The sequence below is a fragment of the Barbus barbus genome (genome assembly GCF_936440315.1).
Source record: "Barbus barbus genome assembly, chromosome: 39".
Taxonomy (NCBI): Eukaryota; Metazoa; Chordata; class Actinopteri; order Cypriniformes; family Cyprinidae; genus Barbus; species Barbus barbus.
Window position 1 is genome coordinate 26,396,593 of NC_136717.1, and position 20,334 is coordinate 26,416,926.

Sequence of the window (20,334 nt, forward strand, 5' to 3'; positions counted from 1 at the left end):
GATCCCATAGACTTCCACTGGAGGGACTCGAGATCAGAATATTGTAGGCACTCGTGGGCTTTAATTGACCTAGTAAGCAACCATCTAGAGCACCCTAGTAACTACTTAGTGCTAAAACGCACCCAGGGTACCTTATAAACTGCTTAGCAATGCTTTAAAACACCCACAATACCCTAGCATTTTGACAGCACATTTATACTAGTTTATTGCTATTTTATTATGATTTTTTGGCACTTAAAGATTGCATTATTGTTTTATAATATTGTTTTGCTTTCAGAGACACATTTGTTGCTCGGTTCAGTTGGTGCGTTCGTGGAGAGGAGGATCTGAGTGTGTCTCCAGAGCAATTCGAGAGGCCATTACTGATAGTCCTCTTCCATACGCTCCCCGCTGCACTCACCACTAACTGCTGTCATCATGCCACTTTTCTAAGTGATATGATGTTTCTGCCCTATTGTGTGGAGAATTGAATGGCTTTTACTCAGACCTCTACAGACCCAGTATGAGCGGTCATGTGGCATAGGCTATTAGTGTTGTGATGCTATGAGGCCATGCTGAGGAACTTATTTCATCCAAAAACGATTCGTTTTTCACCATATGGAAAAACAGAAACCTGGATGGTTTGCTAGACTTCTGTGTTCCAAAGAAAGAAAAAGGCATAAAGGTTTAGAGCGACATGAGGGAGTGTAAATGGTGACAGAGCTTCATTTTCAGATACGCTGTGACTGCGTGATTGATCAATTGATTGATTGATTAATGCCAACTCTTACCTGTGATATTGTGCATGTACAGTAGCAGTGAGATATTGCTGGTGCTTGTTCAGAGATGAGTCATTCATCATCTGGCGCTCATGTGGACAGCAGGTGATTGATCACAGTAATGCACTGTCACTGGGTTATTCGAGCTTTGTTCCCTCAGAGAGTCACACTTCAGTACCCTTTATACTGCATTAAGTAGGTTCACACTGTACTAGACATGCAATACACCTGTCTTGCACTCTATACGTGCGATTTTAGGGTGAGTATGTGTCTTGTCTGTTGTCACACTGCATTTTTTCGTGTTTGTGCAATACTGATTTACACCGTCAGGTGGCGCTTTGGATTGCCGCAATTTCTATCCCACCCAGTTGCTTAGTGATCATCTATGTTTATAATGCTTTTTGAGTCTGTAATATCCTTAGATTTGGATAGTTAAATCACCCTCGTAAAAACAAGCATTATTAACGGTATAACCAAAAATCATTCAAAATCAGTCTATTTGTCTTGTTTTCTCATAATCATCCAAACATGCAGTCTAAACACAATTGCATAACATATGAGCTTATTTGAAAAATGTATCTTGACAAGTAAATAGCTATACTTTGTGTTTAGTTTTAAATTTGGTGAAAATGTATGCTTGAAACAACATTAAAAATGTTGCATTTGGATGTGGCCAAACATGTTTATATTCAAGATTTTTTTAAAACATTTTTACAATGCAATTTTGCTTTGCATAAAGTGTATCTTTTTTGAAAGTCTTTTATCTAGCATTTCTCGTTAGGAAATAAAAAATCATTGCAACTGTTTCATTAAGGTTTTAAAAGAAGAGGGTGCAGATAAATTGAGAAAATGTTTTAATCAATATTTTAAGAGATGAAGTGTGAAGAAACACTATTCACGAATGAAATCATCTCGAACATCTTGTTCATCATGTTGCACAAATCATTTTGTTGATTCCATTCATTCCATTCGCAAAAACATTTCAGTCAGCTTTCGGTCTTTGTCAAGTATCTGACCTTGCGGCTCACACCGTTATTTAGTGTTTTGAACCCCATGCTTAGATTTGGCAGCAGAGTATCAGTACTCGCCAAGGCTGTGCCAACTCCAGTAGCTAGTCTTCTGCACCTGGCCTCCCTGTTTTACACCTCAATATTCAGCCAGGCTTTCACTGACCAGCAGGATTTAGAGGTGAAACTTTGGACCTGGCAAGAACAAAGAAACTAAAGCATGTCTGATGCTAAATAAGGAGCATTTCCACATAATCACTTGTGTTTTCAAGTCAATGAAAGGTTGTTGGCTGTTTGCGAATATACGCCTCTAAGCCCAAGTTTCTGTCCAGAAGGAAACAAATCTTAAGCAAGTCAGCTCTTGCCCTTCCGCTCAGAGTACTTTGCTCTGTTGTGACATTGCCACAGGCTGAGAAACCTGTTTGACATACCAATGCATTAAAGAGCTTTCAGAACTGAAAGTAACATATGCAGTGCCCCCTAAAAGCATTTGGACTTTTTAGTTGCACACATAGATGTCTGATTGTCAGTACACTACATTACAAAGATCACAACAAGTGTCACCAGCACTCAAAATTATAACTTAACTTTTTTTTCTGTTTACTAGAGTTATTTTTACTATATATGTTGTGTATAATATGCATGTGTGTACAGTGCAAACTGCCAATATCATGATTCACGTTTTATGCATGTGCATAGCATGTGTAGAATCTGCAAATATGACGACGAAAAAGGAGTGACTCGTAATGATTAATGATCACTTGTTTTATACATTTATTTACAAGCATTGTTATTGTTGCATGTGTAGAATATGCAAATATAACGCATAGACTATGAAAATGGAGTGAATCGTAGTTAATATATTAATAATCACTTGTTTTATACATTTATTTACAAGAATTGTTAATGTTTGCATGTACAATTCATGTGCAGAATCTGCAAATATTACGAATAAACTATAGCCTATAAATGATAACTAGGCTATTAACGGTTGTTTATTATAGTAGCTTGTCTAGTAATTCATTTTAATAATTGATACACTTATTTACAACGATTTCTGTTGCCTGCATGTATCATCATATGCAGATATAACGTATAGACTATGAATACCATTAATGTAATATTTCCCGCTGATTTATTGTCGTGGCTTGTGTCTCGTAATAACGGTGCATTGTGAATTATTTTGCAGTTGCACTTTTCTTGCATGTTATTGTGACACACAGCTGTAATTGAACTCGTATAAACCCGTGTTACTCTTCAAGACTGATCGGATTATGATTCTGTTGACATGCGTAATTACGCATGGTAATGAATGTACTACGCACGGGCGGGGCGGGGTCGCCTCCAGCTGCGGTGGTCTAAGGGGCTGATGCAGATGGATCCGGCTTGACAGAACAAGGTTATCCGCCAGGAGAGAGTCCGTCCATTTTCTTCATCCGCTCCTCACTCACTCACAGCAGCAGCAGCGCCACCGGACTCCGCTTCTCCACGCACAGCAGAGGCGCAGGACGAGTCCAGGTTGCCGCGCCCAACAGAACACGAGATGCGACCGACTCCTGCAGCTGGCTGGGATGCTCAAGCAAAAACGCAAATGATGTCGTTTGGAAGCAATCTCGTCTTTCTGGCACTTTAAGACGAGGAACGCAAAGAATCTAGAGGAGGTGGTTTTTATTTGCCGCACGACACCGGAGTGTATGTAACAGGAAAAGTCGTTTGCATGGATCTAATTAGCGTTTACTGATCGTTCGCGTGTTAACTTTTCCTTCTAACAATGTGAATCTGGGAAAACAGCGTGTATTCTTTGCGATGCACCACACGAGAGTGTTTTTCTAACATCTTCAGCACACTGACTCGGTGAAGATGCAGATGCTGCTGCTTTTAAGAACGATCATTTTCATTGCAGGTTGTCCACATGTTTTGTTGCACGGAGAAAACCGTAATGCACACACCAAAGAACCAGTCACTCTTAGAAGCCTTAGTGATGCCAAACCCAGTGCCACACACCCTGCGAGGCATCGAGCCGCAGGTACACCTGCCTTTGGCATCAAACAGACTTCAGAAGACAACAGTAACTTGTCTTCGCATCTCTGGCTGCTTTTGGAGAGCGGAGGTAAGCGGTATGAATACAGACATCTCTTGTCGAACAGAACACATGTGGTCACGGAGAGTGCCACAAATCTACATAAGCGCTCTCGGCGACATAAAAGGAAAAAGTTGAATGGCGAGATGCCTGCTACCATGGGAACAGTAGGTGGACACAATAACTCTAAGCCGTATTCAACAAGCAAGCGAGAAAGAAACCACAGACGCAAAAGAGGCACAAAGGAGCACCACAAGAAAACGTTTAAGAGCTTGAAAAGGGGCCAGAATAAAAGCGCTGCCCCATTGACACCAGTCGAAACTTATTATAACGCCCTGACATCCTCCTTAGCCATGTGGGAACCAATGCCCAAGCCTCTAGCTCTCACCTCCACAGATTTCCCATTCGATCTCACCAGATATGCAGAGTTCCACACCAAACAGATAGATGACCCATGGGACGCCACTCCGATGACCCCTCCGTACGCCGAGGATGAGGAGAGCGAATTCTTCCCCAATCCTTTCTACCCCGTCACTAGTGAGACGTACGGGGCGTATGCAATCACCATCGTTTCCGTCCTCATTTTCGCTGTGGGAATAACAGGGAACATAGCAATAATGTGTGTGGTGTGCCATAACTACTACATGAGGAGCATCTCAAATGCTCTTCTGGCTAACCTGGCCATTTGGGACTTTGCGCTGCTCTTGCTTTGCCTGCCACTCGTGGTGTTTCACGAACTCACAAAGAGCTGGCTGCTGGGCCAGTTCACCTGTAAAGTCGTACCGTATATTGAGGTAATGGATTCCATGTTCATTCATAACAGGTTTTAAATGTTCTTGTGCATATTATGTGGAATGGGTACAAATCATTGCTTTTAATAATGTCATTTGAGCTTAAATAGAGTAAACCACTAACAACTTTACATTTTGGCACTTTTTCACCCAAAAAATGAAAATTCTGTCAATTCGTCGCCTGCATATTGTTGCCCAAAATTTGAATTTCTTTCTTTTGTGGGACAGAGGAGGAAATATTTTGAAAAATGTCTCCATGTGGATTGTCTACAAGAAAAAAGTTTAGGCCCAAATTTAAGATTTAAATGTCTAAATCTTATCAAATTAAAATCTCATATAAAAATTTGGATTACACAGCTTTAACATAAAACCAATAAACTTAATATCAATGACAGCGGTAATATTTCTGCACTCAAAAAAATAGGGTTTGGTTTATTAATTAACAATTTGCATCTATTTAATTTGATTTAAATAATCATATTTCTCAAAATGCATTTATGCAAATTGCTTGAAATCAATGTGAATCTGTTTATTGTGGTGAAAAATCATTTTTTTCAGTTAAAAAAATCATAAATTAGGCCTAAATATAGATATTTTTTATGTACAATGAAAGCCAGTGTTGTTTGGACCCCAAGCGTCTTTAAGATATCATCTTTTGTGTTCTTTTACATTGCAATGATCTAGTTTTTCATGCACAAGTCTATCATTGTTAAGGTTTGCTTTTCTTGAGGGTGAGGTATTGAAACCATGGTCTCGTGGGTAATTCGGTCTCGTTTCGAGAGATGTCAGTGCTCCCTGCATGCAAAAGATCATCCACCCTGCCCTCAGGACACCTGCACTGACAGTCTGCTCTGACCTCTGCCCCACTCCCGTCACATACTGTATGGCACAACCATAAGCGCTTATTTGAGGTGAAATCTGCAGCAGCCCGCTGCCATCCTGATCTCCTCACCACACCCAGTTTCAGCAGAGCTCGCTTTACACCATCCAAACACCACGCTTCTTCAGTGTCAAGTCATTGTAGACTCATTTTATGGCTGGAAGCCTGTCCTGGTGAACCTCACAAAATCCAGATCATATTTCACCCTAAAATCAAATAGGGGAGAAAATATTCTATTCTGCATGAAGTAATATGCTTTAAGCCTGTTTTTTAAGTGTTTTTATCATTATTATTATTATTTATTGCATTGCATTGCAAAATATTTTTTATACTTCCAGATTTTTTTGTAATTCCTATTCTATTAATTCTCATTATATATTTTGTTACTGTAATACAGTAATTTGTACAGTAATGCATTTTTCATTTATTCAATTATAAATGCATTAATTTAATGCATTGATTTAATGTAAAGGCAGTACTGCCTCATTTAATCTCACATTACAGATTTTCTATATAATATTTGCTGAATTGTTATGCAAACAATAATAATGCAAAACATCTTAAAGGGATAGTTCATCCCAATATTTTCATGATTAACTTGAACAAGATATTTTGAAGAATGTGGGTAACCAAATGGTACCCATTGACTTGCATAGTATGGAAAAAATACTGTGGAAACCAATGGCTACCATCAAGTGTATTCTTCAAAATATCTTCTTTTGTGTTCATATTTTTAATTCTCCCTTCAATGATCCATAAAACAGGCTTCATTTACTTTATATACAAATTATAATTTTAAAGTATCACTCCAACCACTTGTAGAACAACAAATGAAATTGTAAAGCATCAGTCTTAGCACAATTTATAATGACAAATGTATTGCATGTATTGCTGCGCTTGCTATAATGCAAACTTGACAAATAGTTTCATACGGTCTCAGACAAAAGGTACAAAAGCTGGGTTGGTACCTTTTAAAAAGGTGCACCTTTATACTTTATTTACCACTAAAAGGTGCATGTAAGTACCTTAAAGATACATATTAGTATCCTAATGGTACATATTAGTACTTTTTCCAAAGGGTACATGCCCAGTGGCAGCTTTTGTACCTTTTATTGCCTTCTTCCATTCAAGCAGATATGAGCTGTGCTTGTATACACAGAAAATAGCTGCCCAGGAGCGTTACCAAGATGGCCACCGATTGAACCGCTTTGCCTTGAAGAGGCTTTGGTGAGATTCACCCATCCTTTTGCCTTAGAGAAGTAGACTGTGGTTGTTTTTGTGAGTGTGAAGGGTGTGAGGGCGTGTTAAGACTGGGTTTTGGAGGGAGAGCCGTGCAAATGCGGTGTCCTGGTGGCACACAGCGTGCCTGCTGTGATTGTATGGGACAGGCAGAGAGGGCCAATGAGGCTCGGCCTGACAATGGTGAAGCTGAATGAAAATGAGCCACTGTGCATGCGTGCATGTGCTCGTCCCTCCGGCTGCAGCGCAGCTATGAATGCTGATCGCCAGCGACTGCATGCAAGCTAAGTGATGAGTAAAGCCAGTCCTGAGGGCAAAGAGCTCCACAGGGAGAATACGCCTCCGGCTCCATTACTCACACACACATGCATGCTGGTGCGTGATAGTTCATGTGAGCTGGGAGTCTGAATTCTGGGAGAGGGTCTCGTTGCTGCTTTTGTTGAGACCTGACACTTTTCACATTTGACGTCTCTTCACTGGTTGTCTCCTGCAGAGAGCTGCTGCTCAAGGGTGGAGAAGTATATTGTTGAGTTTTGCTCCACTGCAGGCAAGTTAAGCAAATGCAAGTTGAACTTGTCTGATCATTAGGTTTGTTTTATCAGAGGTCTGACATTTCTTGCTGTGGTAGGTCAAGTGAATCTGAGGGCGGCGTGTCGGTGCCAGTGTTTTAACTTGACTTGTGTTTTGACTGGCCTTAGGTTTTTGGAGATTGCATCAGTCATAACACACAGATTTGCAGGAAGGCCTTGTTTCATTTGAGAAAACATGCTGCAGAGGCGTATCTGACAGCTGTTGGCTTTCGGCTTCCTACCGTTGTCATAGCCGCATTAAAACATTCAGAACATTTTAGGAACTGGATAGCAACCTTAGCATTATAGTGGTGAGTTTTGATCTAGCAAACTAAATATTTACAGATTATTTTTATTTATTATTTACTTCCATTCTCCAAACTGCTTGTATTTTATTTTATTTTATTTAAAGGTATTGCATTTTATTTAAATTTATTGTTTGGATTCTTTACAGGTTTTTTTTGGCTTTATGTTCTATTAGTAACTCACTTTGTGATTTGATTTTATATTATATTTTACTTTATTTTATCCATTCTCCAAACTGCTTGCCTTATGGTCATGCAAGTTGTTTTGTTTTGTTTTGCTTCATTGTCTTGTCTTGTTTTTTATTTGTTTGTTTTTGTCTTCTTTTGTTTAGGTATGGTTTGTTTGTGTTTGATTTTTTTTTTTTTTTTTTTTTTTTGTAGGGTCGTGAGTATTTTTTATATTATTTTATTTTATTTAAACCACTTGTAGGGTCAGGCATTTAATTTTATTTAATATTATTGTTTGGATTCGTTACAGGTTTTTGTTGGCTTTCTCTTCTATTATTAATCCACTTTGTGTTTGTGATTTTGATCCAGGCTGTTAACTCCCCTTTTAATGCGCTGAATTTATGTAGCTGAATATGTATTTGTTTCATTCTGTGGTCATCATATATAACAATATTCCTGTAATAGCTTTTGCTTCTAGCTCGCTCATGCATCTCATTTGTAAATAAGTAAGAATTATTGCAGTCCCTGCTGGCCGGTAGCCCAACAATGGTCTGCAGTCACCCTGTCTAAAAGCAACCATTAAACCAGATTAATAACCAGCACCTCCATCGTTCTGGAGAGCCTCTTAATAAGAGAATTAATGAACCGTTAGTAAAGACCATTGCAGCCAACGCTCATCACCTGCTGCTAGGAAACCTGTAAGCTAGAGAATGCCTCCAAACTCATGTGAATGTCAGATCAGACCGAGAGAGAGAAAGAGTCGTGTTCTGGACTGTGTGCCAGAGCGTGAGGTGTGTGGAGACCAGAGAGACCTTAGATTTGATTACTGTGAAAGGAAGGCAGAAAGTGAGCTTCAAACAACAAGATTACATGAATCACAGCCTGTGGTCTTGACTCCAAGTGCATTGTTTGCAGCCTTGTTCTTCCTTTGTCTTTCTTTGACATTCAGTAGTTTTCTACCTGTCAATATTTGTGATATTGACAGGTAGAATATTTATTTTTATACCATCATTTACTCAAAAGTTGTTTTAAACCTGAATGAGTTTCTTTCTTCTGCTGAACATAAATGCTATTTTGAAGAAGGTGGAAAACCAAACAGTTGCTGGTCCTCAGTGACTTCCATAGGATTTTTCTTTCCTGCTATCAAAGTCAATGTAGACCAGCAACTGTTTGGTTACCCTCATTCTTCAAAATATCTTATTTTGGGTTCAGCACAAGAAATTAATAGAGGTTTGGGAAACATGTGAGTGAGTAAATAATGACAAATTAAATTTTAGGGTGAACTATCCCTTTAATGACAGTCGACAGCATGTTTAGTGTCCTGTCCCTTTAAGAGCTGCATGCATCTAATATACAGGCACGCATCTGTTACTCTCTTAACTTTCATTTTAGAGATAACCAACTGAGTCTGTATGTAAACCTTGTGTGTTTTGACAGTATTAGCGCAAAAGATAAGTTAGTTGAGTAATCAGGCGCTGTTAGACAGGCTTTTTAGTGCGCGTGCTTCAGGTGTATGCGCGCACGTCAGACCAGCGCACGAATGAAACATTTAACCAGCAAGGCTTGTGTGCAAATAATGTGCTTTTGCGATCGCGAATAAGTGCAGTGTCCTGTCAGACTAACTCTACTGCTGTATGTCGTGTTGTACAGTATATAGAGACGGAGACCAGAACTGTATTTGATATAATGTGTGCTGCAGCACGATACTACCATATTTCTTCAAAAGCAGATCGTGGAGACATTTTTATCATCCACGATCAAAAATCGTCATATCGTACACCTCTAATGTGAACAATGAAGTCTGTGAAAATTAATCTGCATTGTTAATTCACAAAAATCTAACCTTTCATTGTATAATATGAATTTAAAAAGGGTGGAAATATCATTATGAAATCAATGTTTTTCTCTAATACACATAGGCCACAATTAACGGCACCCTTTTATTCAAAACTTTTTGAAACCTCAATATATATATATATTATTCATTATTGACTATATTGACAATACATGTATTATTTATTTGCTCATATTTTCTTCAGAAAATGTACATATAAAAATGTACATATGCTTTTTACTGTCAGAAACCAACCAAAAAGCCATTCTAGATTCATATTTTAATGCAAGAAGCAAATTACAGTAAACAATCTACTGAAAATAAGTTCGTCAAGTTAAACATTAAATCTAGGTATTTAATTTTGTTGTTGTTGTTATTGTTTCTGTTTCTTTTTTTTTCTTCTTTTTTGATGTTGTGAACAAATTCCTAATCCAGAGTTTTGAACTGATTCATTGAAGCAGGTAGTTGATGAACTGATTCACAGAAATGAATCAAGCTTACAAGCTAATGCCATTTCGTGAAACTTCCTAATGCTCTCGCAAGGTTTACGGAGTTTAGTTTAATGACAGTCTTTCGGAAACTTTACAGGCCTGTAAAATGCACAGGGAAAGCCAGAAGTAGTTTGCAGTCCAGAAGCATCACTTTCCCGTCCTGCGAGAATATTCCCATCCTACAAACCCACGCAGTAAACCGACAATCATTCAACGTGCCGAGTGTCTAATGGGGCAGGATGGATGCATTTCACACCTATGGAAGTAATATAGCACCATTACAGCATCTTAATGGACACAATGGTCCATAATGGATTCTGAACAGTCTGCTTTTGTCAAAATGATGAAGGATCTCAGCGATCTGCTTTTTGGGGATGAAAGAGGCGGACTAGTTTTCATTTACTTTACTTTTTTTACTTTACTTTTAGTCAGCGATGCACAACCGCACAAGTGTTGCTCCGCTAATTGTCTCCTCCTTGATGCTGATGTGCCTGATTGCTCTGTAATTATGATAATGAAGACAAACACTTAGTTGGCTCTTTCATTTGGGTTTGTATCATCCGCTGGGACGCAGCGGCTTGAACGCAGCTAAGATCTCCAGTTTTCTCCCATTCATTGCAGTTGTTTCTTTTGTGTCGCCTCTGTAAATACGCTTTAATTTCACCCAATTTATTGTGGCAATAGTCATGCAAAATGTCCTGTTTCACAGTGGGAAGGGTGCGTTGGGAGAGTTTTGGGGCCTGCTTTGTTCAGGCTGAATTAATTGCCAGCCCTGCAGGAGGTTGACTGTCTGTCACAATAACACAGCAGATAAAGTCTGTAAAAACCAGAGCTGTTTGTTTCTCGTTTGGCGAACCTGCTGCTATGTGCTGAATGATTATTAGGAGAGGGTTTCCAGCTGTAGGATTGGGTTCAGCGAGTTGCTAGATGTAATTCAGACTTTCCTTTCAAGCGGTTTGTTTATGCCACTGGCCTTACACCATTTACACTAGACACCTATTGACAAATAACACAGCTCTCAAAGATATCGCAAACAGGGTTGTCATGATACCAACATTTTGACATCTGATAAAAATACCAGAGAAATGTCATGGTTTTCAATTTCATAAACAGAAAACTAAATACTGAAGATCTGGGGGTTTTTCAGTATGAATGTAAATGTGCTACCTCCTATAATTAAATGGTGACTGTGTGTGAATACGCGCGTGTGTGTGTGTGTGTGTGTGTATATATATAAATATACTGAAAAAAATGTTAAGTGGTCGCAAACAATTTGTTTTAGCTACATTTAATAAAAAAAAATATGTTGAAAGTTAGTCAGCTAAATTTGTTTAATTAAATGTACTGTAGCTAAAATAAATTGATTGCCACCACTTACTTTAAAAAAAATTGTAAATTCAATGAATATTTTTTTTCAGTGTGTGTATATATATATATATATATATATATATATATATATTATAAAATCCATTGCAACACAATCCATAGAATGTAAAATACTACTTCTATTTTTTGTCAAAAAATAATAAATTGGTAAACTTTTTTCCATTATTATTATTACTATTATTTTCTAATTAAATTCCAAAATGTACATTTTGTAATTATTATTATTTTGATTTACTTTTTGTTTTTGCCAAATTCACTGGATTTTTGATTATTTATATAAATAACAAATTGTATGTAAAATTTTCTTCCATCATTTTTATATACGTTTTTAAATAATTTTTATTCTTTTGCTTTCTTTTTAGTTATTTATTATTTATATATTATTTAGTTTCATATTTTTTCAACAAAAATTGCAATAATTGTTCAATTAATGTTTTTCTAGTTTTTTACTTTCTTTTTTTTTACAAAAATTTTGGTAAAAGTTGACATCTCATAGGTTATTATAAGTAGCTGCCAGAAGTTATTTAAATATGTAATAAATGAGTGAAATTCATAACAAAAAATTAAACGTATTTAATATTCTTATTAAAACATTTTATTTCAGGCAGAAGTGGAAAATACAGGGTTCCTTTTGACAAATACATTTTTTGATGATATTTCCAGTACTTACTTGGAAAAAGTTGTGCATAACCAGAAATATTATATATTATAAATTATGATAATTCACGTTTTTTCATGATTTTGCATTAATTTTCATGTTTTCATTCATATCCATGACTTTTGCAGGCTTGAAAATCACACTTTTTTTCCCATATTTTGAATTTTTTTTTTTTTTTTTGCAGTATGAGTTTGGTAGTGAAGTACCAGTACATTTGTCATCCTTCTTGTTATAACCAAACAGTGTTTGTATTTTTCCAGGTGGCATCTCTCGGCGTGACCACCTTCACCCTCTGTGCGCTCTGCATCGACCGTTTCCGTGCGGCGACCAACGTGCAGATGTACTACGAGATGATCGAGAACTGCACCTCCACCGCTGCCAAGCTGGCCGTCATCTGGTTCGGCGCCTTGCTCCTCGCCCTCCCCGAGCTCCTGATCCGCCAGCTGGTGTCAGAAAACGGTGATGGCACAGTGGACGAGCCAGCGTCCGAACGCTGCCTGATCCGCATCTCTACGTCCCTCCCAGACACGCTGTACGTCCTGGGCCTGACCTACGAAGGCGCGCGTCTCTGGTGGTGCTTCGGCTGCTACTTCTGCCTGCCGACGCTCTTCACCATCGGCAGCTCGGTGGCCACCGCCCGGCGCATCCGTCGCGCAGAACGCGGCTGCGCCAGAGGCAACAAGAAGCAAATCCGACTGGAAAGCCAAATGAACTGCACCGTGGTTGCGCTGGCGATCGTCTACGGTGCGTGCGTGGTTCCCGAGAACGTGTGCAACATGGTTTCGGCGTACATGGCGGCCGGGGTCCCGCAGAGCACCATGGCGCTGTTGCATCTGCTCAGTCAGCTGCTGCTGTTTCTGCGTGCCGCTGTCACACCGGTACTGCTGCTGTGCCTCTGCAGACCCTTCGGTCGTGCCTTTCTGGAGTGCTGCTGCTGCTGCTGCGCAGACGCCTGCGGGATTGCCGCTCACTCCTCGGCCACGGCCAGCGACGACAACGAGCACGAGTGCACTACGGAACTGGAGCTGTCGCCGTTCAGCACTATACGCCGGGAAATGTCCAATTACACGGCGACTGGATCCCACTGCTGAGTGATTGTGTGGGGATTCCAGTGCCTACTGTACTGTAATGTACAAGCACATGCGTTTGTCTTACTGTGTAAATACTTTGACCACAACCGGTGTGTTACTCTTTTAAAGAAGGTAATGTAGACTGAAAATTATGTAAGTACTTTTTTTGTTGTATAATTGTCCTTAATATATATAAATATATATATATAACTAGTGACTGCTTTAATTTTGCAGTTTTTTTGCACTGCCAAACACTTTAGCTTCCTCTTCACTCTGTTTCCTCACTTGCATCACGTCTACACTGGAGGCATCGAAACTGAGTCACTCCACTTCAAATTGAGTCTGTCTGCACTGGAAGTGTTGCCATGCTCACTAATCACAAATTAGTCACATGTAGGTTTCAGGGTAGGCTAAAGGTACAATTTAAGAAATCTATTGAATGTAAAATACTATTATTTTTAAAATAAATAAATATATATTTTTATTTAATTTAAATGTAATTTTAAATATTTTACTGCTTTTAGTTTATTAACTTTTTACTTAACTTTGAGCAAATAATTGACTTTACATAGTTTTTAGTTTTTATTTCAAATAACTTATTTAAAATTAATGAATGAAATTCATAGCAAAAATAAAAGCATATTTGATATTGTTATTAAAATCATTGTAGTGAGGACAGAAATGGAAAATACAGGCTTCCCACATCATTTGACAGAATGAATTGCAACTATTTTTCCATGATATTTCCAGGAATTCGTAATAATTCTCAAATATTTAAAAATGCATTTTTAATTTTTAATCCATCCAAGTTTTTCTTAATTTTAATTTATTTTATATTACTTTTTAATTTAATGCAATTTAGCTGTCATTTAATACAATTTTTACTATCATAACTTTTTTCAAGAAAAATAAAATTATGGACTTTACATAGGTTATTTTTACTTTTTTTACTTTATTATTTTTATAGGGTTTCTGTCAAGTAACTGCCAAACAATATTTAAATCTGCAATGACTGAATAACATATTTTATATTTTTAATAAAAGCTTTTTTTTGGCTGCCAATGGATTTATTTATTAATTTTCCAGATTTCCATGATCGTGATAATACTGAAAATAAAGAACAGCTGAACTAAAGTTATATCATATCGCTTGATGTGAAAGAATCCGTCTAGTTTTTATCGTGTCGATCGCATCCGGTGTAGACGCGGTGTTACTGTCGCACAGTGTTTCTGCATTTCTTGAAAGTAACATTTCTCTAATGTTTCTAAATGGCTGTGTGTTGCGTGCCGTAACCTTTCTCTTGATGAAGGTGATTCTTGTGAATCGTTCTTGAAGTCTGTAGAGCATCTGTATGTGTCTTATACCTGTCAACACCCACACGATGCTCCTTCTAGTTAATGGTTTCTAAACGTTTTTATATAACTGAAACGAAATGTCTCTTTAATAAACACAACACGTTTGCTAGAAGAACAGCAAACTGATATATAAAAGTGGTTGCGTGCATTTCTTTTGTGGTGTGTGCTAATCATAAACCGGCTTTTGTGCGTTCAGAAAGATAAATCTGAACACAAACAGAGGGTTTTGCTCGACTAAAGTCTCCAACAAAGATTTCCAATGTTTTTCTGAGCTGCCACACTCTTTTCCCCCTGCATTATTCAAGGCCAGCGGCTCACATCCGTCCCGGCATGTGTCTGAGGAATTGCTTATGCACATAAAAGCCTTAGCTGTCAGGCTTCACACTGAACAGGCCCAGATGAGATCTTACTCCAAATATGGCGGACTCCCCTCCCACAAGCTGGAGGAGGTGCTCTTTTGTGTTTCAAATGCATCTGCCGTATTTGAGGTGTCAGAAACGGACCAATCTGCTATTTTTGGGACACTTTGTGGGAAGATAGTGACAGACAGGAGCGTCTGAGTTTGGACGATTTACATATGAAAATGTTTCAGCAGAAACACCACGCTTTGATTTGTTGCAGAGTAATCAGACTCCCAAAATTTGTCACCTACTCATGTTTTATCTCAATCGTGCATGTGGGGGAAAAAAATCATTTTGGAAAGCTTTGAAGATTTGCAAATCTGGCTGAAATTGACAGATCTCACAAAAACAAACAAACAAAATAACATGTCTGGGTCGCAACTGGCCCCAAAACAAGATCAAAAAAGAGATTTTGCATAAAAAGTAAGGCATATTTTAGGAGCATTAAGATGTGTTGCGTTGTGACAATGATGTCATTACGCACATTTCCTTCCAAATTGTCATTATTATAACGTGTGCATTCTTACTTTTGTTTCTTTATTCTCATTCTTAATAGTGATTTTAATTTGCATTGCAGTAAAAAATAATGCAATGATCTTTGTATCTTTTTATTTATAAAACTGCTCATAAAACTGAAGGAAATTTGGTGTACAATTTTCACTCAGAAATTGTTAGTAAAGTTAAAAATGACAAATTAAAAATTAGTTACTGGAATTAAAAAAATTGAATTTCCCAACACTGCCCCATCTGCCATTGGCCGAACAAACAGATAGTCCCGCCCCCAAACTCTCACTATTGGTTGACCCAAGAGCTAAGAGTTTTTTTGTTTTTTTTTTATTATTAATTTTGTTTTAAAATCAGCCTGCAAATGATTTAAGCTTCATTTTAATTATTCAAATCTTATTTTGTGCATGGTAAAATATGATAAGTTTTATAATAATATAATAATAGGTATAATATGACATTTGCCTTTGATATGATATGTTCAATTAAAAATTTGTAAAAACTTTACATATTGGCTATTTTTATTTCAAGTAACTGCCAAACATTATTTAAACACATAATGAATGAATGAAATGAATAGCAAAAATGTAAACACATTTGATATTGCAAAAAAATCATTTTATTTACAACACCTTCCCATACCTTTTGATGAATTAATCGCAAATAGTTTAATTTATAATCATTTTGACAAATAGTTCAGAGTTTTTGAACTCTATCTTATGAAAATGATTAGAATTGATCATAAATTATAAACAACTTTTGTAAAACCTATGTAAAATCTATTTTTATCATTTTAACTTAAAAACTTACACACATGGTCAGAATTGTTGGTACCCTTTGTTAAATATGAACAAAAAAGGCTGTGAAAATAAATCTGCATTGTTAATCCTTTTGATCTATTATTTTTAAAAAATTACATTCATTACTTTCATTAGAGAATAAGAATTTAAAATGGGGGGAAATATCATTATGAAATAAATGTTTTTCTCAAATACACATTGGACACAATTAACGGCACCCTTTTATTCAATACATTTTGAAACCTCCATTTGCCAAAATAGTACAGGAGTTTTCTCCTATAAGGCCTGATGAGGTTAGAGAACACCTGACAAGAGATCAGAAACCATTCCTTCATCCAGAATCACTCCAGACCCTTTAGATTCCCAGCTCCATGATGGTGCTTCTTCTCTTCAGTTCACCTCACTCATTTTCAGGGCAGAGGACTGGAATGGCCACAGCAGAAGCTTGGTTTTGTGCTTAGTGACCCATTTTTTTTTAAGGTTTGATTTTGGATTATTGGCCGGTTGGAAGATTCAAACATGATTTCTAACAGATTTCTAACAGAGTCAGTCACTTATTGATTTTTTTATCTGTTGGTATCACTCAAAAAAATATGGTGCTATATAGCACTAAAAGTGGTTCTTTGGCTCGTAATCATAGGGGAACCACTTTTGGTGCTATATAGCATCAAATCTGGGTGCTTCAGCGGTTCTTTGGCATGACTGGGGAGCTATATAGCACCGCTACCATATACAGAACATGTTAAGCTCCTGTATGGTTCTTCAGTGGTTCTTTAGGGTGATTACGGTGCTATATATATAGCACCACTGCCATACAAAGAACATGTTAAGCACCTTTAAAGGTTCTTTACGAGCCAAAGAGCCACTATTGGTGTTGTTTAGCACCATTTTTGTTGAAGAAATATAATGCAATATGGCAGCTATTATTTGGCAAAGGTGCTGTACAGCACCTTTAAAGATATGGTGCTATATAGCACCAAAGGTTCCCCTATGATTACGAGCCAAGAACCACTTTTAGACCTATATAACACCTTCTTTTTTTTAGAGTGAATCAGTGATGCCATGCGTCTAAACAAGATGTCCATGACTCACAACATTAAAAATACAGCAGTATATTTCATTGTACTGGCACAGAACAGCCGGTTCTCCAATCCAGCCAATCACAGCGCACCAACTCACCTGAGTATTGCAGGATATCAGAGACTGAATCAGACAATTTTAAGATGCATCAGAACATTGACACCTGAGGAGCCGGAATGCAGAGAGGCCTTAAGGAAACAGGACGTCATAAATCTAGTTTGAAGCAAGCAATCTAACCAGCAAGCCTCTTTCACAAAACAGCTTGCAACATTGAGACAAAAGAACACTTATTGATAATTCCAATTCAAGAAGGAGACTGTCAAATTTGTTGCAAGTAAACAAGACTGATGTTCACATGTAAACCTGTGATAGAAAATCACGGGCTACAGACTTCCCCCATACAAGACAAAACCTTTCTCTAAAGAACACGCCTTCGTTCACCATAGAACTATACAAAGACTTTCTTTTTCATATGCACATAAAATCATCCTAAAAGGACATTTCTATGCAGAACCCCATATTATGTTGTACCCACATATCATGTTTTAATCAAATAATATGTATGTCTTTTTAATCATTATTGAATAGCTGAAGGATTCAAATTCATGTTTAGTATGTATGAGTTTGTAAAATCATGCTTTAAATGTTTCTTCCAATCAATTCTTTGTCAAATGCATCATAGTCTTGTTATAGAAATCATGGACAAGAGTATACTTTGCAAGGGCCTGTAAAATTCGGACCATGTGACTGATAACAAGCTGATTTATGATGTAAAGAACACCCCTAGCTAAGATAATAGCCTATCTAATTGGTCAAGACATCCAGATGGGACGGTCTGAAAGCCGAGTTTAAAACTCTTGTCCTGCTTTCTCCTCCCTCTCTCTTGCCGCGCTCTCTTTGGCTCTTACTTACTCTTTTCCAAAACTCTTTGTTTTGCCACCGCGTGCTGCTCTTTGAGCGTGCTCTGGCCCACATGCCAGCTGCTACCGCGATGGAAAGAAAACCAACCTAGTCTCGTTACATCCTTTTATTTTTATTCTTTTACTTTAGTTTCTTTTCTTTCCGTGGAGTTTCGTGTTCTAATGTAAGTTTGCTTCAAAGTCCAGCTCCGACTGCACTCGCTTCAAACTTCGACCAGACCAACTCCTCATCCTCAGCCAACGCCCAAGACCTCACTTCAAAGACTACTGAACTCTCAACCAGTCAGACACTTCGGGGATCCCCCTGTCTGCAACGACGACACAACCCCGTTACACAGGTAAAGCAAGCAAGTACCTCCAGATTCTAACTGAATCAGGTGCAGTTCATATAAATCTTAGCCTCATTGAGAAACTCAAAGCGAGGGTTAAATTGATTGATGGTTGTTCAGGTCTATGCAATTGAACCTATTGCTGTAAACTTGGTATTTCACATTTCCATTCTCTTAAACTCATACTTTCCTCACTTTCTCTCTTTCTGCAACGTGTGAATGTGTGAATGCTTGTGTTCATGTGTTAGATTAGTTCTTAGGTTTATATACATAAAATCTGATTTATATTGAAAAGAGAAGTATCTTGTGTTTTCTGCTCATAATTTAGTCTTAATCTGCCGATCTAGTTACTGTGCTGTTTAATAGTATTTTCACTATATTTTGGATTTTAATATCCAGTGCAGAGTTTGTTATACGGCTGGTTCAGTGAATCGCCATAACACTGATTCTGTTCAAATCCTAATCAAATCATAAATTATTCCCTTTGAGCTAAATTAAACTATTTCTTTAAATTACATATTAATATTATATGTATTACGCTTACAGTATTAATCACCCGCACCTGCAAATCATTCAGTTATTCATCACTCAGCATACTTAAGCACCATCACCAGCTCACTCCAGTGTCTGGTCTCGTTGACACATAGTGGACTCATTTGATATGCACAACTATTAGAAGTGTTATATCCTATATTTACCTCCTGTATTCTCCTCAGTGTGTTCTCCTCGTCCTCCATCTTCTCCAGTTCGTCCTCGTCTCCCGTCAGTCTGCTCCTGTGCCTGCTTCCATTCATCCATCAATCCACGATATCCTGGATCTGTAAGCAAGACCTGCCATTACCATACCCATCAAGTTACTCACCTGCTTCTCTGCTCACACTGTTGTGCTGTTGTAATAAATACCCATTCATTGTATTCTCTGTGTCCTGGAGTCCTTCCGTAACATGTACACATGGGGTACTTTTTATCCCTGTGTTCACCATGAGTGTTTGCTGCTAAAAAGCTACATTTTTAGTTGCATCTGACCATAGAAGCCAGTCCCATGTGAAGATCCAGTCGTGTTTGACAACTGAATAGGCCGGAGTTTGGTTTTTGATGAAAGCATTTTCTTGAGTTTTTTGTTTTAAACCCTCCCAAACAACATGTGATGTAGGGGCTGTTTAACAATTATTTTTTTTTATTTTTTTTTGGTTTTCTGACCCCGAGACTCAACTATTTTCTGCAATTCTCCAGCTGTGGTCCTTGGAGAGACTTTAGCCACTCAAACTCTCCTTCTCACCGTGACGATGTAGACACATGTCCTCTTCCAGGCAGATTCATAACATTTTCTGTTGATTGGAAATTCTTAATTATTGCCCTGATGGTGGAAATAGGAATTTTCACTGCTCTAGCTCTTTTCTTAAAGGGGACCTATTTTGCAAAAATTATAAAATTTTTATAAGGTGTTTGAACATAGTTGTGTGGCTGCAGTGTGTGAAAACAACCAGCCTACAATGTTAAAAATCCACCAACTCATTTTTGTATAAAACCAATAAATCATAAACCGGCTCTCCAAATGAGCTGTTTCAGATTCTCCCTCTGCTCACGTCACCGATGGGGTGGGGTCCTGCCCATTTGTGACGCTCTCTGCCCTATTAGCATAATCACAGCCCTGAGTGAGAAGCTGCGGTCCGCCATTACTGGAGATATAGCGAGTCATCGCCAAAGAG

General features: G+C 37.9%; 1 protein-coding gene across 1 annotated transcript; it reads left to right on the plus strand.

The window, feature by feature from the left end:
- Positions 1-3,625: 3,625 nt before the first annotated feature.
- LOC306859101 (prosaposin receptor GPR37-like) lies at positions 3,626-13,257 on the plus strand (the record flags this gene model as incomplete). The annotated part of the gene is made up of 2 exons (XM_079399938.1): positions 3,626-4,639; positions 12,427-13,257. The coding sequence occupies 2 exons, from the start codon at positions 3,626-3,628 to the stop codon at positions 13,255-13,257; spliced, it is 1,845 nt and encodes a 614-aa protein (XP_079256064.1).
- Positions 13,258-20,334: the final 7,077 nt, after the last annotated feature.